Genomic DNA, 25,923 nt, shown 5'->3' with positions numbered 1-25,923 from the left:
AGATGTGAAAGAAATATTTGAGCTACTTTCAAGTGAACACATACTCAAGTAATGAATATGTGTTTAGGCTAGGTAAAGGCTGGGCAATTTGACAAAACATTTTACCTTGATTTTTTCCTCATATTGATTAATTTAATTTAATTTTGTCTCATTGAAACAAATGAAAATGCCATTCAATATTAATTTCATGAACATAAAAAAACAAGACGTCAAGTCAAATTAATTTCTCCAAAGTCTGAAGTGAATCTCGATGTTGATGTCGATTTGATTAAATGCCCAGCCATAGTCTGCTCTAAGTATAATTTATTGTGCTGCTTCCATTGATATTTCAAAAGCTATTGATAGTTCTTGGTGCTGCTGCTGCTGCTGCTGCCTCTTCTACAATATGTCTACTATTACTACTACAAACCCTCTATAGGTGATACTTTTCAAAAATATATCATGCGCCTTGATTTGTTCCTTCAGATTTCCCATAATGCTTTCTGACCCTGGAATCACATTGTAGCAGCCATTTAACTGAAACATGAATAATCAGTTGTTTTGTTCTCTGCAGTCATGTGTGCCTTTGCTTGACCTTGAATATGTTTCTTTACTCACCCTCGTGTTGTTCCTTTCAGCCTTCAGCTCTGATATTTCCTCCTCCTTCTCCAGCAGCTGCTCCCTACAGGCGTTCAGCTCCTTGGTCAGCGCAGCAAACTCCTGCGAGACAAGACAAGTAAGAGAACGGTCAGCATCAGCCAATAATAATGCAATAACATTCTGTGGTGCAACAGAGTATAACGTATCAAGAAGAGGGGGTCAGACAAAATGAATTAATCATTGCTAATTATTACCATGTCTATTAATTGACGCAATTTCCAACATGACAATTAAGCATCATCATTGAAATATAATGATGATATTGGTAACGCATACAGTATATAAGAATATCAAATAAGAGCAAGAACATGGCGCTGACGCCCTCAGTTCCATTTAAATAACATGGGCGCTTCTGTGCATCGGCATGGCAAAGTAACACAGCTACACAACCTTTGATGCCCCACTCCTCAAGATGAATTTCACCAAATGTGAGCTCCTTGGGCCAAACACCTAAGGAGAAATTGGTAAAAGAATGACGTTAAAAGCAAAAAAGGTGCGTGAGTGCAGCCCTCAAAGTGCAGGCTACGGCTGTTCAGCTTTATACAACATTGCTACGAGGTGGAGAGTTGATGTCATCGCTACGGCCACACCAGAAGAGATAGGGATTAGGTCTCATTGGCTTTTTTTGTTAATTTCATACATTTTGGATGAACAACTTTTTATACCCATATGCAGTATTTCTGAAATTCTGGTTACATTTTGCAGCTTCACTCATTCACTAATTGTTGACTATTATCCCATAGCTCTTTTCCCGCTTATTGCTGGGGGCAACGGGGGATGGGTACAACGAACGTTAAGCATCTTTGCGGAACCAATAGGCCTCTCCGCCCTGCTGGGACTCGGGCCTAAAAACAAAACATTATTGCTGATAAATGTACTTGCAAAGTAACAGGCAAAACAGTGACAAGGTGTAATTATAGCCAGTAGTAATATTCGAAAATATGAAGGTTATCAGACATGTCGTGTTTGTGTTGATTGACTCTTATTGTTTTGTCACTCCTTCAGAGCTTATTGTATAGACACATGGGGCTTGTCCTAAGAATAGGTCAGGGCCAGTTTATTTCATCTGGGAAGGGTTCAATCCATACACAGTGGGAGAAAGGATTGGATGTAATCTGTGGATAAAAGAGGATTGGTTGAACAGAGCAGTGGGCACAGGGCCAGCCGTAGTGGCCTTACACCTCACACACACTGGGAATGAATGCACTTTTTGTTGGAGAGCGAGACCGACTCAAGCCGAGTGCAACAGGAACAGAAGCTTTCAAATGGCAAGAGCAAGAGTTCAAGGGCCAGCATTAGGGCCTAACCGAAATGTCGGCCCTACGCAGAGCTCCCCGCAGCACACGTTGGCCAATTACAAAGTACACAGCAAGAGCTGCAATCTTTATAACTGACGGGGAGATGTAGGTGCCATGTTTGTGCTCCTACATCCAAAAGTCACCCGCGTCATGGTGCCGTGGACCTCAAGGCGCAAGGGCTCTCGCCAGTAACAACTTCTTTTTTATTAAGGCCGTGGCTGGAGAGCCGCAGCGCGGTCAAATGGCCGCGCAGTTTCAGGGACCGCGGCATTTCCCTTATAGCCCGTTATAGCCTCATGGCTAACCCTAACCCTAACCTTAACCCTACTAACCCTAACCCTAACCCTAACCTTAACCTTAACCTTAACTACCCCGTGGGGGGTAGTTCAGGACCTTTGCTGGAGGATTTTAGCCTAAATTGATGAGGGAGGAACGGAGCCCGGAGGAAACCCACCAGACACAGAGAGAAGTGTTGCTAAGACAACAATAAAGTCTTATGCATCAGTAGTCTATACTTAATCATGCTGCAAATAGAGCTGTGTGCTGTGTACTTTTATGCATCTCCCAAGAATCAACCACGTGAGAGAGCTGAATTCCCAAGAATTCTTGTCTCCATGTCTTGTTCTTGTAAATGACCAGAAAATTCAGCGGTTGAGGCAAAGATAGACACAAGTGAGTGGTTGAATGAACTGTAGAGTAAGTCTTCAGTCAGCAGAGATACCAAGCTGAAGGTTATAAATAAAAAGGCGCAGATTTACAAAGTGGGTTGCGTGCAAAAGGCATCAGCGGGATAGAAGTGGGATGTTCTGGAGTGAAATAAACACACACAAACACACACACACACACACATACACACACACACACTGCAATGTAACATTCACATGCATAACATAGGTCTTGTTCTGCTGTGCTATAAAATGCACTGACCATGCACTGACCAGCTGGAACACTGCAGCACCTCCTCCCTTCTCCAGCCAGCTCTCTATGTACCTGCACAAACTGCATTGCGCTGCAGTATGTCAGCTATAGTGTGCAACTGTGAGGGTAAGAACACTTCCTCCAAAAGCTGAGCCATTTCATCGAAAATGCAGAATGTATTTTCATGTCTCTGCACAAAGCTAAGCCAAAAACGTGGCTGCTGTGATAAAAGATAAAAACCTGGTCCAGGCCCATTGACCAAAGACACAGAGGACACCAAAGAACACACAGGAGTCACAATATGAAGACATTTTATAGTCAGACTATAGAAGGAGTAGAAAGCACAATATAACCCCATTGTTCCAGTCTGAAACTGTTCTAATATTAAACGCTAAAAAGTGCATTATTTTTTGGTACATAAATGATGTGTGTAATATTTTATACATTTGCAGCATGAACCTGACTCTCAAACCAACAGAAACAGTGTGACTCGCTAACTCCCTCACACACGTCTAAAAGTGCTGTAGCATTCTCTGGAATGCGTCTCAATGATGATGAGATAAGTTTATAAATGTGATTATTTGGTCAATAATTTAACTGTGTTTTGTTCACAAAGTTTATATTCTTCAAACATTCAGAACTGATTTGCCACTAAAATAAATAGTTTTGCCAGATTAACGAAAAGTTTCAGAAAATATGTCAAAGTGATTGAAACAAACTGCACGGCGACAGTAAGAGGCGTGGATGAGGCGTGGTCCTTCTACTTTGTTTTGTTCTACTGTAAAGCCTTTGACGCATCTATCTTCTTTTTTTTAATCTAAGAACATACATTCTCACTGTGAGCGAGGTCACCTCTCCACAGATCTGATCTCATGATCACATGGTCTGGTAGTTTACCTGTTTGTCTCCATGGGGATGGGGTTTAATATCATACTGTGGAACATTTCCAAGCAAAGCAACAACATCTCATGGCGATAAGCAGGTGGCGTATTCCCCCCAGAAAAGTTACAGTGTGCACTTTAAAACATTATTTGGATGCATTTAAATGTTAGATTTTTTTTTGTTTTTATTATTATTATTTTTGCAGTTAGCATGTTATTATAAGTATATAAAACACTATATACATTTATGATATATTGGGTTTATTTTAGGCCTACATTGAGGATGACACAGACTGGACAGGCCGTAGTTGCATGGTGTGTCCACCATGTCCACGTGTTGTGTTAAATATTGAAGAGGGAGGGTTATGTGCTGAGTGAGCATGTTGTCCACACAGTCTCTGGCAGCTGAGTTTACAGTAAGTGACAAGTGCAGCGGCCACATTGCATCGACCAGTAAAGATGTTCTCTTCAAGGACAGAGGACACAGTTCAGCTCCAGCAAAGGCCATTTCACAAAGACATTTATATTGCAGTGCCTGTTAATTAAAAGAGAAGAATACACAACACGAATAAGACCACCTGCCTGTTTAGTGTTCCAAACCCTAGGCCCTAGGCTGCAACATAATCTCAAAAGAGAAATTAAGCTCCTAATTATATGGTTGTAGTGGGAATGTATAACTTACTCCCCACTTGTGTTTGTAAATAGCAAAACTATCTTCAACTATTTATTTTCATAATTAGCATTCATGATTAGAACGTAAGCAAAAGGCTAAACTGTGCAGTCAACCTTTAATGAGGCAATGAGACCTGGGAGCGTTTTTCTCCCTCAAACTTCTACAAATATCACCTTTCAATACTGCAATACTGTCATATTCATACGCAATAATGTCATATTCATGTGCAATACTCATACGCAATAATGTCATTCATTTGCAATACTCATACGCAATAATGTCATTCATGTGCAATACTCATACGCAATAATGTCATTCATTTGCAATACTCATACGCAATAATGTCATTCATGTGCAAAAAACTGCTGTAAATAAGAGTTTACTTTTGCCACTATTATTATTTTTCTCTTTCTATTCCTTATTAAGAATATAAGTGGTTTTGTCAATAAGAGTTTTGTTTATAAGAGCTTTTCTATTAAGATTAAATTTTTAAAGCCTTCTACAAGTTATCTGTTCTTTTACTTCTGTATCTACTTCCGTTGCAATATCAAAATTTCCCCATTGTATGGACATATAAAGGCTTATCTTATCTTATTCATTGTTCAACTAAAAACGTGTCTGCGAAGATTTGCGCTTGTCACAGAAAAAAGTGTCTGGCAGAAGTTTCTGTATCGACTTTTACCTATTTCCCATTAACTAAGAGCCTTGCATCAATTAAAGAAAATCACTGCATTTTGTAGTGCTGTTTTATTCAGCCTGATTGCGTGTAATTGTTTTGGAAAGGCCACCATTAAGCACTAACGCCGCAAAAGAGCTCAAAAACAAACACAAAATCAACATTACAATCATCAGTAAAATTATAACATGAGCTTTTGACGGAATTACAAAGGAAACACATTTACACATGGAGATTAGACAGGTCATATCGACATAGACAGATTAAAAAAAGGCAACAAAAGGTCATCTTGTGTGGCAGCATGTGTGAGCGTGGCAGTGAGGGGCGCAGAGCTGTGATTTACAATAACCTTTAGCCGCCAGGGAGTCGCTGTCTGTGCCATAAAGGCTGCTTTGGACCAAGTTGTAAATCCGAGAGGGAAAATTACAGCCTGACAACACAATATACTACCCTATCACTGCCTATAACTACTTTCTTTAAGACCACGGAGCTGTCATGCTTTCACAGCTTGCAGAAACACACTCAGACATCACTGAATCTTCCACAGCTACAAGTAAAAGCAGCTGCCTACGCCCAGAAAACCAGGGCATCAAAAAGTGGTTTCAACTTTTTCAGATTCTGACCCCTGAAAGCCAAGACCAGGGATAGCTCTGCATTGTTAATAATTCAAACATAGATGAAATATTACCCTGGGTGCAATCATTTTAGATACATGTATTTCTGCAGTCTCTGAGGGCAGCATGCGCAATCTCTCCTTACAAGTCATACTTCTACCTCAAGGTCAAGGTCAAGCAGAAAAAAACAAGCAAAGTTTTCACGAGTATTTGAATGGGCCAATAATATTGCAGCTAGGGGAAGATAATTAGGTTATGCAATGATTGTGATTATTCAGGTCAGGTATGTATATCGTAAGAACAGGCTTTTAGCTAGGATTTGAAAACACCATGTCCAAATAATTTTGCCAAATTTAAAAAATACAAAATTACGATCACACTCCGCCACTTAGGAGCGGCATATCGTGCCGTATTTTCCGACGCTTTTACAAAATAAAGCGGTGCTTTTAAATAAAGCGGTGCTTTTAACGCCGTTTGACGTAACGGCGTGTGCTCGTTTACCGTGTGTGAGCCGTGTGCGCACGGTTGGCGCCGTGTGCCGTCCCTGCATTCGAAAATGCCTGTCCAAAATACGGGAAGACGGGCGTCTATCTAAAAGCCTGCGTAAGAACCAATTTTAGGAGCAAAATATCTAAATGTAAAGTACTGTATCTGTAAGGTAAGTGTATCTGTCTTTTCAACTTAATTTTGTCATTCAGAAAGTTTTGATTTCCTAAAGATGGTCACACATTTTAAGAGTATGGTAACATGTTAGACGATTGGAATTAAAGGAAATTAAAGTTGTTTGGTCATAATCTAGTGATTGTGAATAAATGTTAAATTGGGATGGTTTTTCTCCCAATAATCCTAACACAATTTGTTATTGTGACATCCCTAATTGTGAGTAAAGTGTCTACAGAGGACACACATTCATTGATAACATGGAGTTATTATGGTATGTATTGAAATCCTCTTTAGTGGAAAGGCAAGGAGAGAGGGGGACGAGCTCGAAGCAAATATAGTTGCTTACAGTGTATCCCATTTCCATGTTGTTCTGCTTTACACAGGCTCCACACCTGGGTCTTCACGTGGGGGGGGAATGTCAGGTAATCCATCATCTTTAACTCTTGGAGATATTCAGCTGCATTAGCGCTGACAGTTTTTAAGGACTCTAAATAGGGGATTGCTTTGACCATTATGACCACATTAAACATATCATTAAAATATTTTTTAATGTATTTATTTATTTTTAATAACCGGATTCTGATCAAAGATTTGTCCAAGAGAATTGATCAAAAGAATGAAACATGAGCAAAAAAAACGATATATTTCAGAACATGTACAGCTATAAACTACAAAGTTAGTCGTTTTATGCAGAATAAGACCGGATACCTTTTTGTTTGTGGAGGAAATTCATCCCACAGACAATAACACGGGACCAGACTCATCCACTGCACCATTGTTTCACTCTGCTGCTGCTCCAGACGCAGACACAGGACTCGCAACCGAGCCAGATTTAAAAACAGTCTGTCATCCTTACAGTCATTAACCCTCTGAACAAACTGTAAACCTCCTTGTTCTGTTTGATTATGCACTTAAATCATGTCATCTGTATGTTGGTATGTCATGGAAATGGAAGTGATGTTTGATGTGGGTGTCTTTTCTGTGAAATTGTGAAATGGTACAACTGTGAACACAAACTTCACTGCAGGAACAATTCAGTTTAACTCACCAACTCACTGACTAACCAACCAACCAACAAATTAACTAATGAAAATGATGGTACTTAAAAATTGCAGCCTTTGCGATTTGCTAAAAAATTCGATTAGATTGCGATTTATCTGCCGTCCTAATCGAACCAGGAGCCCATTGAAGCAAGAAAGAACCTAAGAATATAAAGATATAAAAGATACAATTAAGTTAATTAGCCATTTTGGCCACCACTATTTGCTTCAAACATATCACATAATTCTTCTGTACTCCCACTCTGCAAGGACTTTAAACACAGTCATTATTGAATATGTCTGAGATGAATAAGTTTGAGGGAAAACACTATGCTGCACTTCGGTGTGAGATAGAAAAGATGAAAGCCTCAAAATGTGAGCTTGTAGAGACTGATAAGCACAGCAATTTGAGCTCGCCGATAAGCAACAGAACAGCTACGCATTTGTAAAACTCATCGGACAAATGCTGGGCTTTTTGAAGATTAGTGTACGACGAAGGTGGACGTTAGAGGACGTATGATTCAGCAGACCCTGTCCTCGCAGATAACATGCAGTGACAAATGACGAGATAAAGAAGCCCTCTCCACGCTTCAGAGGAGCGGCTCGTGCCATGTGCGGCCCCTTGTTGAGAAGAAACGCCGGCGCGATCTGGAAAAAACCAAAGCTTCACAGCAGGAAAGAGAGAGAGTGACAGACGTCTAACCCGTCTCTATTCCCTCTGCCAAACTGTCATGTTAAAGGGGTTTAATATGAATTTTCGCAAATAAAACAAAGGTTATGGTCAATTTAAAATGACAGTATGGCTTTATGGTGAAAGATACTGTTGTCATTACACAAGGTGAAGGAGGAAGAACTGTACATTCATCAGACAAGATTTATCCAGAAGTCATTCATTGCATCCTGAAAGAGAAGGTTTAAAGCCGGCGCAGTGACAATCTATACATTTAGAGCTTTTTATTCTTCTAACTTATATATAGTAGTAAAAAGAAGGAGCGTGGAGGTCACTACTACCGTCTGCGGCTGCTGCTGAGCATAAGGTTTGTGCAGATACACAAACAGAGGCATTAGATTAAACAAATGATCAAAATAGAGCGTTCTCAGAGTCATTTTCTTTGACTGGAATATGCAGTTTGTGGCATGTAAACGTGAGGCACAATGTTTTTTTTGTCAAGAATTAAGAATTTAAAGCTGTAGCCTAAATGATTAAACCAAATAAACAACAAACTCCATGTATAAAGTTTTGTTTTATTACGTTTTTGTTCTACTGAGGGCCAACAAAATCTAAATAATATTAAAATTGCATCGAAATAAGAACTGAATTGTGATCAAACGGTATTGTCCCATCTCCAGTAAATACAGGAGATAACTGTGTGATTTATGTTCTTGTCTTGTTTCTGCAAATGTAAAAACTGTAAGGCAAATGTTCTGTGGCACTTATCAAAATGAATCAGTGTTGGTAGCATTTCAGTGTGGATCTTTGACATTTTCCAAAAGGTCTGCAGCACGTGAACAAGAACGACTCAGAGTCACTCGCATTCAACAAAAACAATGAAGTCGATGAAGTTTCATCCATGATTCAAACAATATTTCCTCCCACTAAAAAACTCTACACGTTACATAAAACTACACATCCACCAAATATATGTAATGCAGTGAAGAGAGTGAGAATAGCAGATCGAGCACACACACACACACACGCACACACACACACGCACACACACGCACGCACGCACTCACACACACACACACACACACACACGCGCACACACACACGCACACACACACACGCACACACACGCACGCACGCACGCACTCACGCACACACGCACGCACACACGCGCACACACACACGCACACACACACGCACACACACGCACGCACGCACTCACGCACGCACTCACACACACACACACGCACACGCACGCACTCACACACACACACACACACACACACACACGCGCACACACGCACGCACACACACGCACGCACGCACTCACACACACACACACACACGCACACGCACTCACGCACACACACACACACGCACACGCACGCACTCACGCACACACACACACACGCACACGCACACGCACACGCACACGCACACGCACACACACACACACACACACACAGACACACACACAGACAGACAGACAGACACACACACAGACAGACACAGACACACACCACACACACACACACACACACACACACACACCACACACACACACCACACACACACACACACACACACCACACACACCACACCACACACACACACACACACACACAGTCCTAAGAAACATTGACTCTGTTGTGGAAAAATGAGCGTAACAACACGAAAATTATTAGTTTCCGCAAGAGTTAATGACAGATAATTATGTTTTTTTAAATTCCAAATGAGCTATAGTTGATTAAGACACATTTTCCATCTGGACTCGTGTTGATTACATAGAAGCTGAACGGGTCGAAGGGAGGCTGGGACACACATACAATGAACTGAGAAAATATTTAGGCTTTACACAGTGACAAAAATACTGTCCCAGAAACATCTGTGAAAAAAGATGTGCCAGCTGTGTTTGTTGTCGATAGTTGTAATGACATAATTGGATTAAGGTAACTTGAGTGAAGTACTAATTGTACCTAATGCCAAACAATTGTATCAACAACAAACACATTTCATATTATTTATGAGGTTCAATTTCCAATGTAATGGCAGGACATGAATAAAGAGATGTGGTCAAGGAAAATGTTTTGTAATGGATTGTTGAGGTCATGTTGAGTCAATTACTGTGTTTTTAGAAAACAGTCAAGCATTGCACTAGTTTGAACCTTGTTTTGTTCACAAAGTTCACAAGTTTAAGTAGATTCTGAAATAGAAATGGGCTGGCCAGTATAGAACACGTCAATATCATTTATCATAATATAAAAGAGAACATTTGCTATAGTTGATGATATGATTGAAGCAAGACAAAATACTTAATGGTGGCCTATAATATTAACCTGTTGTTATCAAATCTGCTTCCACTCTTCCACACAGCCTTTTTCAGTCATTATTAGTATTTCGGGTTTGCAGAGCATCCACAGTCCGTGTTGACGTCTGCGATCAGATACAATCTCTGTCCGCCTCACCTCTCCACAGCGAGGAAATGCATGCAGCTGATTTTCCTCGTATCACGTTGTTCATGATATGCTCCGAAAGCAATACGACACGAAAGCATGAACAATATGATACGACACAGCACTACAGGCTAGTGCAGCAGCGAGCACCAGGGGACTTTGTCTGCAGCTCAGGCCCGGGCTCAGACAGAGGTTCAGTGGCGCATAGGCAGGATTACTTCAAGTAGTGTGTTTCCTCAACTGCCACACATGCCCACAGAGAACAGTCTCTTAGTTCAGCTCTGCATCAGCGAGCGCAGAAGGACCAAATCTTCAGGCTCCCAGAGTAAATGTGCTTATTTACTAAAGCTGTGTACACATCAGTCATATGAAGTTTAAAACATGCACATACATCATCTAATTTAACCAACATGGAACCGGTTCACTTAGTGTTCAGCACAGCAAGTGTCACGATGAAAGGAATAATATCATTACGCTCGTCAGTAGTTATAAACCTGATTTGATTTACTTGCTTTTCGCGAGGGAGTTCTCGGTGAGGCCACGAAAGAGATGTCTTAATGCAATAAAGGGTCACACCAAGGGCAAAGGACAACAGATCAGTATAAGAAGCACTATCCAAGAAATGTCTGAGACACTAAAACACTCAAAACAAGCCTAAATAATCTATGAGGGACAATAGCGTACATGGAGAGTAGTGTATTATGGGTTTGTCACTAAGGCTGCAGTGCTTCTGTTCTATGTAAAGAAACAGCCATTTCAGTGCTTACAGCTGCAGTGATGAGAACTTGGCACCAGACCATTGCTTTCTCTGAGTTTGCTGTGTTTTTTTTTTGTAACGGACTGTGTTGCCAGCTCACAAGCACCATGTTGTGTAGAGCTCTGGTGGGATGAAGGGTTGCCAGATATATACCTGAAGTCTCAAGGGTGGGCTGTTGTCAGAGATGTGTCATAAAACCTCAGAAGTCTGTGGTTGCCAACACTATCAGATCCTGACAGCTCCGGGTTGCCAGACTGTCCTTTTTAAAAAACTTAGTGCAATGTGGAGTATCGTGTGAGTTATAAAACATGCACAATGTAAATCCGGAATTTGATATATATTTTGCGCTGCATAAACATGTGAATGTGTATCCACGGAGACATGTAAATGCTAATCAGCGGACGTGATCAGCTATGAGCCGGGCTCCGACCAGGGAATCCTAGCCTACAAAAGCTGCTATTTATATCCCTGCTAAGTTCTGCCGCTGTCCCGTTTATTAATGCCAGAGCTGGAGCTTCCCCAGACAAAAGGCAATAATTAAAACTGGAATCTAAACAACAAAAGCAATTGGACATGCTGCTTTACGTCTGCAGGAACACTATTTGGTGAAGGGAATTATAAAAGTGTTTGAAGCCAACGCTACAAATTATTCTTCATAGCACATGTAGCAGTCAAAATAATTTACCAAAAATATTGATAAAATCATGAAGAGCAGCGTTCAGTTTTTGGGGTGATTTCCGTGACATACATTAGAGTGTTTTTGGTTTTCAGAATTAAATCTGATGCAACCTCAAGGAGAAGCCTCGCTTGCATCTACAACTGGAATGAAACGGCTCGTGTCACCTAGGAAACAAGTATTCTTCTCCTCCAGCGTCGTTACCATAGTAAAGCATGTGACCTCTCCCCTTCACAGAGCAGTGGGGCGATAGCAACATTATTCTGCACAAGCCAGAGTGATCTGTAATCTAACATGTGATATGGAACTTATAGAACACATAAGAAAGAGCATTAACATCATATAGATGTATTGTATGAATTCTTGGCTACAATAATGTCAGGAGCTTGAAACCTTTTCCACCCACACAACCAGTCACTGACATGTATATGTGGTTTATTACAATCTTAAACACAGTGTATCCATTAGACTCCTTGGAAACATATTTTCTCACCCACACAGTTTCTGCAAGAGACACATCAATTATTACAACCGTTTAAGTCCTTCAGTCACTGTATGTGGAGAGTAAAGAAGAAAAAGTGCAAGCTATGGACCGATCATAAACAACAATATAGTTCAAAGTCGGACAACATAAGAAGCATGTACATTTACTTCCTCCTCAAAACTGCAGGATTGTGCAGGATAATGCCGTTACACAACCAAGCATCACATTTTTATAATAATAATAATAATAATAATAACTTTTATTTATATAGCGCTTTTCAGTGTCCCAAAGACGCTGAACATATATAAAAAAAGGGGGGGGTATTTACAGACAGGGGGGACAACACGTACAATACACATTAATATACAGATAAAATGAACAAGACAGAAGAAGTAGAGAGAAAAAGATGGGGATGTAACATCTATGTTGTTGACCACTGATGTTTATCTACTTTTTAAACCTATATATTTGGCCCACAGTCTACATTTTGTCAAATATTTGCAAGTTACAGAACTGTGAGCAGGACATCTCTTTACCTAAGCCTCAGAGGACAGAGGAAGTTTGTAAAGCTTCGTACAGTCCAATCTTATTCAATGTTTGCCCAAATCTTCACTTGTAGACTGTATTCTCCACCATTTTACAGAATATTAAGAGAGCGTCTGTCAAGTAAGCAACATTTTTGTTTGTTAGACATGACATTTTGGTTTGTGCATTCGAAACATCTCAGTGGTGATGAATGCTTAAAACCCCCTGATTTAATAAATTGCTCTTACAGTGTTCTTCTACTTCTAAATCTATGAGAGTGACTAATGTGACAGTGTGTGCAGTTGGACAACGGTGGAGAAGTGATCCACTCATGCAGAACCAAGCACTGCCTCCAAATCCAATATTCCAATAGAGGATGGCTTTGAAAGACAAAAGCTGGTCAGGCCTCACTGGACTCAACAGGAATGGTCCAAGCTAAAGTCCTCAAAATTAAAACTGAAGTTTACAAATGCATTATGAAGTTGGAAAGAAATAAAAGGAACAAGCTCTTTCATCTATATTCATCAGAGTGAGATCCTGCCACCAAAGACTCAGAAATGCTACATTATGGAAATCCAATTCACTAATTAAAATTCTTTTCAACCTTACCTCAACAACTGGCTTGATCCAAAGAAGAGTGTGGTGAGTCAGAACGCATGAGAAGCATTTGTAAAAAACAAACGCTGGATTTGGAGATTCCCCTTCAGCCTGAATATGGGACTAAAACATGTTTATTTTCAGGCTGTTTTGTAATAACGCTTGGTTATTGAATTCGTCTTTGCCCTGAATACATTGTCCACTGAAAATGTATCACAAAAATGCATTGACATAGGGGAAAGAGCCCAGTGACCTCATTTCAATATAGATAATTAACAGCCCTGAACAAACAAATCCATCTGCACAGCCACAACGCAACACTATAGCTATAACGCAAACACGGTTATTGTTCTATGTCTTTTTTTCAAATGTCCGTGGCCATTATGTGCTTTTAAACTTTGACTCATGTCGTCGTAACACATTTTGGCTTTGGAGGCGCTTTCACCTCAAGTAACAAAAACATAGCATACCGTTTGTGTAGGTCAGTGCATGAGCCAATTATATGCTGGGGTCATTTGGAGTTAGAAAAAGACATTTGCCAATTTTTCTTTGTTGAATGGCAATTATTAAGCCCTAAATAAGTGATAATAATTGATATTTTCAAAAGAGCACATGAGAGGTGAAATATAAAACCAAAATCCCATCCCACGAATATAACGCGAGCACGACCTCTTTATAGTCCTGCCGAACAAGGACTAACCATGAGAAATGAATATCAAAAACCTTAACTGGTGACACAGGGACACAGCGGATCACGGAACAAGTATGACTGATGTGAAAACCAGCGGCCCGTTATTTCCTGAGCGCGGGATAACATCATGGAGAGCAGGCAGGACGTTTGGGGAATCCGAGGAAATGAATGGCTCTGTGGCAAAAGTAATACCAAACCTGACACGTGCTGAAGCCGCTTTCATCTCATAAATCACAGCCACGCCCTTGTCCGTGCATTTTACACAACAGGGTCAAAAAGATTGCACTGCACAAGCTTCATGTGTAAATGGCTGTAAAAAAAACCTGCAGGGGCAAAGAATGAGACGAGAATATAGGACTGTTAGCGATTAAAACGAAACAATATGGGTTTAGAAAGGCACAAAAATGTCCTCAAAATGTTGCGTATAACAGTAAGCTGAAAGTCATAAATACACTATAAATTACGGCTGGAGAATATGGCAAAAAAAAGTAGGTTGATATGAATTTTTCCCTTGTTTTGACCAATCTCGATTTTCAACTTGTTTTTATTTGATGCATTATTTGCTGCTTTTTGTATGCTAAAAACGTACTATACATTTATACCCTGATATGCCGTAGACCCCTTAACTGTTGTTTCAGTAGCTAAATAAAAACAAACCCAGTCACACTTTGGGAAAGGACATTTGATCAGTACAAATCATGTAAAAAGTCACTCTAATAAAACTTTTAAAAGTCTAACACAGTCTAAAATAATTCCTCGTTCTCATAATGCAGTCCAAGCATCCTAATTATTCCCAGCAATGAGTTCATAGGTGCGTTTCACAACATTCAGGAGGAAAAGCAAGAAAAGCATAAAACAAAATCAGGTGTAGCGCTTTTAACTCTGCCAGAAAGAAAAAACACAAATGAAGCACAGATGTAATCATTTCTTTTCTATAATTATGAGATTAATTTAGTTCTATGCCACACACTTTCAGAACAAAACACACATGATTCAGTGACAGGTTTTGTGTGACCTACATTATCATGAGGGTTTTAAGCTGCCGCGTCCAGGTCCCCAGTACTAGGAATTACACATTATTCAGTCAATGGAGAATAGACACAATTATGCTACAGTCATCTCAATTTCATTATATACAGCGAAGTTCATAAAACCATAATTACCATCATTACCTGGAGCAGTTCCCATGAGATTATTGAAGTCTGAATCATTCCAGAGAGTATGTTGGTCAAGAGGCAAACGGGATCTCTGTGCACTCCAGGAAAGATACTCAAGCCGCTTTGGAACCATTTACAGAAAATTGAAAAAGTAATTTCAAATTGAACCAAACAGTGTCTGTCCAAAAAGTGTGAGTTTTTTTGGGTGAGAGGTCACAATGTACAGTTTAACGTTGAAATGTTGGTGACGCAAGCCAATAACAAATGATATAAAAAGTAAAACATATTTAAAAAATCCTAAAGAAGAATCTGAACATGTTTGTGTGTATCCACTTCCTGAAGAGCGGATATAAACGTTTTCACTGTTTGCAGCTTAAAAAGAAAAGAAAAGTGGAGCAGCAGGTGGTATAGCTGTTGCCAGCACAGACACGGCACAAACCCTACAATTTGTTTCATGCATTCTTCCTTTTAAAAAGCACAGTCTAAGCGATAAATGTCACACAATCTGTGCATAAAACATTGCAATTACAGCGTGACTGAAATTGTTAACCAGATACCGTTTTTGTCTCTTTATTGACTAAATGATTGATTGTTTTGTCACTATTCTTAATAATGTGCAGATCATAATCAATAATGCAAAACAGTCATCTCTATCTACCAAGAAGATAAAGGGACCACTGTTTGCTTGTAAATGCATGAGCTTATGCTCTTCTTCTAATTTGATCAAATTGCATGTGATGTCATGGAGTTAACCCTGAATTGAGTTTAAGAGGGAAGAAAATGTGTCACCTAATAAAGCACGAGGCTATAAAGAGACATAGAAACAACCAAGTACAAACAACACTAAACAGGCCTGAAATCAATTCATTTAACATATTTCTTAATGGTTTCGTATTCGTTTATTTTTGTTTTGAAGAGCCATCTGGACACGGACACAATTTCATGACGGAAATCTTTTCTACATTCAAATACCATGTCCCCAATGATGGTTTATTATTGGCTGATTTAAAAAACATTGCATGTTCAATTGAAGCCACACATTTGATTACACAAGGGACATGGACCAGTGGCAGGGGGATTGTGCTGGTCTAGTGACAGATAAATGACTATTGAGTGTGTGAGCACGTGGGTGAGGCGAGGGAAGCAGAGAAAGAAGGTTTGAAAAATGCTCTGTTAGAAAAATGTACCACAGTATTTTATCACACCCTGTCAAAGTGCACATCGTTCACATCGTGCACAGGAAATCCTGGTTGTTGGAGAAACTGTGGCACTCAAGTGGCTCATGACTATCATGTGTTTTGGGACTGTCCTGAGATGAATGAGGCGCTGTGGACTGTCTTCATCATCGACACTCCATTTGACTTTAAAACATCTGTGTTTTACATCCAATGATTGATACCTGTGGAACGTACTTTTGGCAAGCAAAAAATAAAATAACAAGAAAATGGAAGACAGGGACTGGATTGAAATAAATTTGGATATTTGCAAAATGGAAAAATGTACTTTTACTTTTAACACATGGAAAAATTTACTGTACTGACACTATTGTATGTTCTACATTAAATGCTGTCTTTTCAATATCTAGTCCTGTTCTGTTTATTCATATATTTGTTTTATATTATAAGAAAAACAAATTGAAGAAAGACATGCGTCTCTTTTGCTTGTCCACAATATCCATAATGCCACGCACAACATGGTCACAGCGTATTTGTAATTTCACAGTATATGCAGGGTTAGAGATCCTGGCAAAAATCACAGTATCAAAAGCAAAAATGATGGTTGATCTTTGTTCTTCTTTGTTCTAAAGCAATCAGACCCAGAGGATACCAACATTATTGAAAGATAAACAAAAAAATAAATATTGCAGTAAAAAAATATTAAAAATAAATAAATCACAGTATCAAAAGCAAATATTATGGTTGATATTATTCTTCTTTTTTCTTTCTTTTGGTGACCCGAAACGTTTGCGAACCCCTGTATTGTTTGTATCTTCAGCTTTTACTTGAATATTGACATATAACAACTTTAGTGAACCACGTTATAACTACAACTGCCAAAAAATGTGATACAAATTATATTGCAAGTCTGGATATGTGCAAGATTTACAAGGAAGGGTACACACAAAGGTCCTTTGTACAGCAGGATTCCCATTCCCACGACACTAAAAGCCGGTTCCATTAATGGCAACATGCATCCAACACATATCACACGAGGCGGAGCTGCACTAAAGGTTTAAGAGTGCAACAGCCGCAGTCTCAGTGCTTTTAAGAGGGGGGCACTTGAGGAAACATGGCCATGAATAATCCATCAGATGCTAAGAGACAAGAAGATGTCAAGGGGTCAAGTAACTTCTCATGAGACGGGTCGTAACAAACTGAACAACTGTCATTCAACTCCAACGTGCATATTAATAACTGCAATTCCCTTCAGAAAATACAGCAATGGGATTTCCAATCGAGATAAAATGTAAAATTGCATTGTACAGGGCAAAGGATTCCAGGTGCCATAAGCTTAAACCTTAACCCTTAAATACAGATTAAGCAGGGTAAAGAAATTAGATGTAGCCTTTAGGTTTTAGTCAGAAATGTCAACTTAACAGCAAGTGTAAGCAGGGCCGGCCCAGCCTATAAGCGAACTAAGCAGCCGCGTAGGGCCCCGAGGCGTTAATAGGGCCCCCAATCTGGCAACCCGTCTTATGAGAAGCGCAAGCGCAGCGTGCGCCACTAGTGTAGTAGCGCTGCTGGCGCGGCAGCGCACACAGCGGTAACATATAACGCACAAACCGCATTTATTTGTAATGACAATCTGGCAACCAAGACACCAAACCTGCGCTGATTGGGCAACTTCATTGTGCGCGAGGAGCTCGAGAGCAAAACATAAACACAAAACAACGTGGTCCCTGCGTGGCCCTCATGTCCAGAGGAATATATCCCCCCGATGCCGAAAAACGAAAGAAGAAACTTCTTGACGATGTAAAGAAACTGCAAACTCAACAACACTCTCCAGGTATTGAACTTCTCTTACAAAGAGACGGTTAATGCTGCTGTTTGAAACAACACGATTCTGTCACGTTAGTTCGCTCAGGCTGGAGGAGACGAGAGCTCTGCCCCGCACACAATAATATGTGTCTGAATGAAAGATAATAAGCTTAACATTTACACCAGCCCGTGTTAGCTGCAGGTGAGGCCGGTGAGGGGCGTCTATGCCCGGGTCACTAAGAGGCGGCGATCCGGTCCGGACGAGCGCCGTCTCGTCCAGAACCTCTGACGTGAAACTTTGGAGTGAACAGTGTGCGGCCCCTGTCCCAGGCCCCTGTCCCGGGCCCCTGTGCAGCCTCAGTCAGAGATGAGCGGTTTGAGTTTGCGTCCCTCTCTCTCACATCACCATGTGTGATCAATCGTGACTCGTGATGTCTGTTTTACTTTGACTTCTTAACGTGCAATAAGTGGAACGTAAAGGTGCAGGAGTCCAGTGTGATGTTCTGATCAGAACAAACATTTATATTGTAATTCACTTTTAATAGAGCAATAAAACATTTCAATTTATTTAAAAAGCATCATTAGACTATTTGTTATAAATTATAATAAATTGATAGTGAAAAATAACCAGACATATTATGATTGCGTCTGTTATAGAATAATAGTATATATTTTTATACAAAAGTGGCAAAGCTGCAGAAATGCAGTCTCTTCACTATAGCTAGGTTTGGACCTTCACTTCTAGTTCTGGTCATTCTCTGGGAATAATATGTTTGCACTGTTTTATCAGTGTTAATTGTTAATCAAGCAACGCTTATGCCATTTGTTTAATTTAATATAACTTGTTTTGTCACTTTGGCAAGCAGGAACAGTTGGGAGCTGTAAAAGATAAATTAGTAAGGATAACTATTACTTTTACATTTTCAGTTAAAATGAATCAATTTGACCATAATTATTTTTCATAGCCAATATTGTATTGAGTAATTAAGTACACTAATGTATTAATAACTGACTTTAGTCATTTTCTCCTGGCACAGTTTCATCACATCATCATTTTATAGCATTACAACCTCAACATTTTACTCTTACTTTAGCCGGCTGGACCACATTAAAATGCACCAGAAGACCCAAAAAAGGTCTGAAAATTTCTGGGGGAGAGCACCCAGACCCCCCTGTTTATTAATTTAAACTGCTAATGTGGCTGTCGACCCTTAACGCCCACAAATACGCCCAAAAACATATCTGGGACGTGTGTTATTTGTACAGGGAGTAGAGGTGATGTCAGCGGAATACCAAGTTGCATTGTGGGATTTAAGTTAGCAATATTTGAGCTTGTGAGGTGTTGAGAATAAACTAACTGGCAAACAGATGCCCTGGAGTTTTGGTGCGCTTTGTTTGCGTTGAAGAAAGTTCCCATATGTGAATTGTTTACTGACAATGGCAATAAAACTGATTCTGATGACGTGGTGAGGGGCCCCCAAAAATGTTTTCGCTTAGGGCCCCCTGAAGGCTTGGGCCGGCCCTGAGTGTAAGGCAGTGTTAATAATACTTTCCAATTATCGTTTTTTTTCTTACTTACAATTAATCCGCTTACGAAGTCTACCTAATTAGAACGAACCAATACTGTGACTGTGCATGGTAATCTTGGGGTTAAGCAATTTCCAGGAGAAGACCCTGTGGCTTTGCAAATAAACATTATGCTGCAGTTAAATCCCACTTGTAATATTTTGCAAGGGCTCTGGATGTTTTGTGTTTACATGGCGACTCAAAGCACAGATTAATGTGCAAATATAGTACACAACCGTAATGTAGTTTTTTATGATTGCAAAACTGGCCCAAACCATGTATTCATATTCTTATGTAAACTCCAATAGACACAATAGTCGACTAAGATTCTGTATTGGATGTATCCTTGCTTTCATAAAATTTCCTCCAGCTCACTACTATGTTTTATAGCAGGTCTGTTTTCTGCAGAAAATGCTTGGTAATGCAACAGTTGCCTCATAAATGTGTACATGAAACTATTAATCACACAAATGCACTTAAAGGATCAAGATTTTCTCATGCTTTTAAAAATCTTCTCAATCCCAGACACACATGGGTGTGGCAGGAACCATATAGCTGATGTCGAGACAGGCAGCAGTCACTGTTTCCACGGTAACTCGGGGTGGATGCTGAGGGTGGTGCACAAGGCTCAAGTCACACAAAACAGGGATGAAGCAGGTTGTGCTGTGTCTGGCCTTTAGGGCAGCACCATGCCATTCCAGGCTATTGTCAGTTCACATTAGTGCAGACGAGAGACAGCAGTCAGCACACACTGTTTGAATGATGCACTGGATCAAAAGATTAAATAAGCAAAATATTCTCTATTTTCAGTTGATCTTGATGCTGGCCTTGTTGTGGCAAGGGGGATTGCGTGGTCCATGATTCGGGGAGCGTTACAGTCTGGAGCTTAATTACAATATTACTGCATACACACGCTTTGCGCTTTGAGTTCCTGGTCTTTCCTGGAGGTTTCAGACAAACAAAGACCTACAGCACCTCGGTATGTCGTAAGGTGGCAGCCCCAACATTCAACTATCCCACAGAGGGCTTACGACCCACCAAGGAAAAGCCTCAGCAAACAGAAGAAGAAACCAAACTGTGCAACTCGATGTTGGATAAATCTGAGGCACTGGCACAAGACTGTCTGCACTGCAAGAAAAGACTGAAGAAAGTCTGGTTAACATATGGCGACAATTCACCAACTCCTTGCTAGAGCTGCAACTAACAATTAACATGAGTCTTTTTAATGTCAATATAATTTGAATGTATAGAAACAAATTCTTTATCAAGCAGTTGAACAGGAAGGGGCTTTGAATGACACTGCTTTGAATATTGTGACGAGTCAAGACTCAAGAGCCACTTCAAACATTTGGGGGGAATTTGAGTTTGCCTGGGAGACTAAATACATGTTCACTGCAAAAGGTTTTGAGTAACAACGAACTAGATCAATTTGTGATTAGAATTGTGCACTGCTGACTGCACGACTCAGCAGACCACAGCCTGCCTCGGGCCAGCACAAGAATGTAAAGATACTCAGCATCAAGTCTGTCAAAGGTTATTTAGAATTTTCATGTTGAGTTATATATAACAAACCTCCTCCTGAAATGAGCAAGCATACATTTTGTGATAAACAACAGATATATTAATATGAGAAAGACTTCTAACATAGTAGTCATTGGTGCACTGAAATAATCACAGAAGGAATATAGTTGAAGTTGGTGAGGTAAACTTACTCCTTCCTAAAGTGACTTGATAAAAGCTTGAAAAAGAAAAATGTGAACGAACAGGGAGAAAGTGAACTTGTTTAGACCATTATATCTCAGCTGGATTTCTAAACAAAAAGCTTGTGCCGACAGCCCTGAGCAAAGAAATGGGTTTTGCTTTGGCTGGCGTTGCCTCAGCGGGACAGTTTCCCCATGTGAGCACGCTCGTGGATGGATGTATTGATTTAAAGCGGTTTCACTTTACAGCATGAGAGCGCTAGAAAACACAAGAAAGCCAAAAAATACGTACACAAACAGAAAAAACTTCCCAGGAGCTACACCATGGAAACAAGCCATGCAGCAATCCAAGAACAACATTCATGATAGAAATAACCCCAGGATATATAATTGTTATTACTGTATATTACGTATATAAGTAAGTATATTACTGAAAAAAATAAAATAAAATAGGTTAATCCAGCACTAATTGAGTCCATAGAGTGTGTCTAAGGTATTTGTACAGTAGCCCAGTTATTATTGCTCTGTATTGCTGAGCTTTTTCTAGCCCATGTACTCTCTTCATATAACGTGTTTGATTTGTTGCATGTAAAGCACTTTGTAACTGTTAAGAAAAAACATATATTCAGTTGAGACAATTGCTTCAACTTAAAAAGATCCATAGAGTACATTTTGTGACAAGCGGGATGTAATATATATGGCTTTAAATACAATATTGCATTTTTATTTAGTTTTCAGCCCAAACATTCTCCACTAAGCCATTTAATAACCACACAGCCACGGTCTGGATCAATAAAATTAATAAATCAAAATGTCAATGAATTCAACAGACGGTAACCAAGTGCATGTAAGTGTATAAATGCTAGTAAAAAGAGGCAGTGGTTGAACAGACATTACTGCCAATGTTCTGTATACGACTCCTTACAAAATGACTGCGGGGGAGAAACCGAAGCAGTAAAAACAGTGTGAGACAAATGGACATCTCTTGAGCCTAAACACCTTAAGCTACAGAAGGGACTGACACAGGCGAAGAACTGAAAACACACACCCTCTGAATTGCCTGAATTGAGAGAGAGAGAGAGAGAGAGAGAGAGAGAGAGAGAGAGAGAGAGAGAGAGAGAGAGAGAGAGAGAGAGAGAGAGAGAGAGAGAGAGAGAGAGAGATGAGGTCAACACAAAGGGAGGAAATATCAAGAGCACCCACAAAAGAGGATACGAGCTATAAAATTAAATGGCCATAGAGACACCAGCCTTTTGAAATGCCAGTGCCCCATGCTTCAGCACCATGGCCAGTGAATGCTTATGGTGTAGAAAAGGAGGACGCAAAGGAAAGATTAAAATCTTACTGATGATGATAGATGAATAAATACATGTTAAAAGCCTTATCTCTGTGAAGTGAGAACTATGAACACTAGGAAATACAAGACACACTCCTTATTGAGTCACTCCATCACGTCATACGTCTCCCAACCTGATAATAAGGGTTTATAAGGGCGCTCTCTAGGCTGTAGGCATTGTTACTTGAGCAATGTTTTTGAATGTCAAAATTCACCCAGGTTGAGACATATTTTGGTCCCATTGTCCAATAGATTAGTAGATAATAAAAAGAGCAGCTTTGAGCCCAAGACTATAGGACTATAAGTCACACCTTTTTTCATAGTTTGGGCCAGAGTGCGACTTATAGTCCAGAGCGTCTTATGTGTGATATTATTTGTTATTTTCATACTGACAACCGCATTTCACCTGTTGATTATTTTCACACTGACAACCACAAGAGGGCGCTCAAGGCTCTAAGTGACGCAGAAGAAGAATCTGCACTTCCTCTGCCTCCGAGTTTGTGGAGTTGTTTAGAAGTGACACAGAGGAAGAAGAATTCAATGGATTTAGTGATTTGGGGTAAAACAGACGCTTTGGTAAACTTGTTAGCATGTTCTTTATGCTATAGTTATCTGAATAACTGTTAATATGTTACGCTAACATACCAGACACTTACCACAGTTCTGTCTGTGCGTCATGTAGCTGAAGGTGTTACGTTAGCATACGTACACCTATTCACCATGTTCTCTAATCTGTTATTATTTTAAATTACACTTTGAGATTAAATGTCTGTTCTTGGTCCTGGATTTCATCAAATAAATTTCCTCAAAAATGTATGCGACTTATACTCCAGTGCAACTTATAGTCCAAAAAATACGGTAAACTTTCAACGCTTTGATGCCGCGGCCTGAACGCCCCTATAGACGCAACGAAAATAAACCTTTTATAAATATTCTAATCACACTCTCTGTCTGTTCCTTTCAAGCCCATAACTTCCAAATAGTAATATGATAATAAAAAAAAAAACATACACAAACATGTGGGGGCATCTTGCTTTCGAACGCTCACTCATCCCTTTAATCGGTATAGAATCCAACAAAGTGGGTCAAACTCGCCATCTGCCCCTGACGATTTTAAATGCACGCGGGCTGATTAAACGAGAAAAAATAGGGCAACCGCCACCAATGAGCCCATTCACACACACAGTCACATGTTTGTGCATTTCAGAGGAGTCTGGTCAAACAACACGCGGAGAGACGGAGAGAGCGTGCACGTCGGCAGCATTTGTAAATGATTATTGGCCGCCAGTGTAACAAATAAAGGTCAAGCATGTCAAGTTCAATCTGCTCTGTACCAGTCTGCGGCGTGTTGCCCGGGTTATTTGCATACAATCACCTTTGTCGCTCAGTCACTGTCTGAACATATGACACAAAGGGGCGGAGTCAGAGGCTCGATTAGTCCGCTAAAAGGGGCGTGGCATGATGCTGACAAAATCTCTCATATCTATTATGATTCTCTATGTAATCTGACCCCAACTGCAGAAACAACTATGTTACTAAACACACAATTCACTACCAAAACTCAAGCAAACTCACCTTTTCTTTCTTTCTTTCTTAGTCGACTAAGAAAAACACAATTGAACGATTAATCAACTGAACGACTAAAAGCTTAGAACCATATTTTTAATAATGTCCAATTCTACAGGTAACTACGGTGACCATTGACATGGATTCACAATCAAAGACTTTCTTGTTCTTTCACACATTCATAACACAATGTCCCTGGCACATAACGCATTATTCCTACATTTAATAATAATATGAAATCCTTTTTCAATTCAAGCAGTTCATAAATCACACAACATTGCCCCCGTAGAATTATGGAATTATGGTAGTTCTGAGAAATGTAGGTTTAAGTTTTGACTATTCATTAAATTAGTTTCTGCTCCTAAAAAACTAAGAAATGCACCAACAAGGTATTCAGGAACAAGAATAAATGACTCAATTTTGATAAAACATGTCCCTATAACACTACAATTCTAAGGAGACGATATATAAACACTTCACAACCAGAATTCAGCGTTGTCGTGTCATCACTCAAATATGAACTGAGATGAATTCCCGGAACAATTTAGTAAGTTAGTAATTTGGGAAAGATATAGGCCCATAAGGAGCCAATACAATCATAAAGAGTAATGACTGTACATGATACAGTAATTACTTTACCACTAGGCTTCATTTAAATTCGGACGCCCCCCTGGTATATGCACTAATGGGTCCATACACGGCTACATGCTGCCGCCTTATGAGACACAGTGTCTCACAGGCCTTGCACCACAGGCTTGATCAGGCTTGTGTGCAGCTGTGAAGCCACATGTGTTAGCACAAGCCTCTGCTATATTAGGGAACAGATAAATAAGAGCAATGTTTCCTCTGACCTTAAGTTAACATGTCTCTATGGCTGCACTTCTGACCAGGGGTGTCCAGGTGCTGTAATGGGGTCACCAAACATGCCAACAATGTATTGCTTCCATTGATATTAGTCTGTGCAAAAGTATACATTTAAAGTGATATGTTCTTTTCATGCTGTGAACACAACCTGACAAATAAAGACTAAACTGAAGTGAAATATTATTATTGTACCTCCACCTGGCTTGAGCAATCCCATTCAACCCTAAACGTTCTGAAAACTGCTGCTATTTGTTTTTCTATCAGAGCCCGTTCTTCAGACAGTCCTTTTAAAGTGTACACAAGGGATGAGTGAAGAAGACAAAGAGACAAAACGTTTAGATGCTTTGGTATATCTGCTTGATACTCTCACATCTCTCTCACTGCCTCACCTTAAGGTCACAGACCGCGCCCCCAACACTTAAGCCAGTCGTATCATTGTACAAACAGCAATTTAGGTGCTCACTCCGGCCTAACACCAGAGCCTCTCTCAGTGACCTAAAACTG

At 40.0% G+C, this 25,923-nt stretch overlaps 1 protein-coding gene across 8 annotated transcripts in view; it reads right to left on the bottom strand.

The window, feature by feature from the left end:
- The window catches only part of ppfia2 (PTPRF interacting protein alpha 2), a 76,453-nt gene that overhangs the window by 23,563 nt on the left and 26,967 nt on the right, over positions 1–25,923 (bottom strand). For all 8 annotated transcript variants that reach the window (XM_072455186.1, XM_072455187.1, XM_072455188.1 and 5 more), the window contains one exon: positions 598–699. In XM_072455186.1, the coding sequence (XP_072311287.1) occupies positions 598–699 (102 nt within the window). The remainder of the gene's footprint in view (positions 1–597; positions 700–25,923) is intronic.

The sequence above is a fragment of the Eucyclogobius newberryi genome, unplaced genomic scaffold (assembly GCF_026437365.1).
Source record: "Eucyclogobius newberryi isolate DKJ021-1_F unplaced genomic scaffold, fEucNew1.0.hap1 SCAF_2, whole genome shotgun sequence".
Lineage (NCBI taxonomy): Eukaryota > Metazoa > Chordata > Actinopteri > Gobiiformes > Gobiidae > Eucyclogobius > Eucyclogobius newberryi.
Note: the sequence above shows the minus strand (reverse complement) of the source record. Positions and strands in the feature narration are given on the sequence as shown.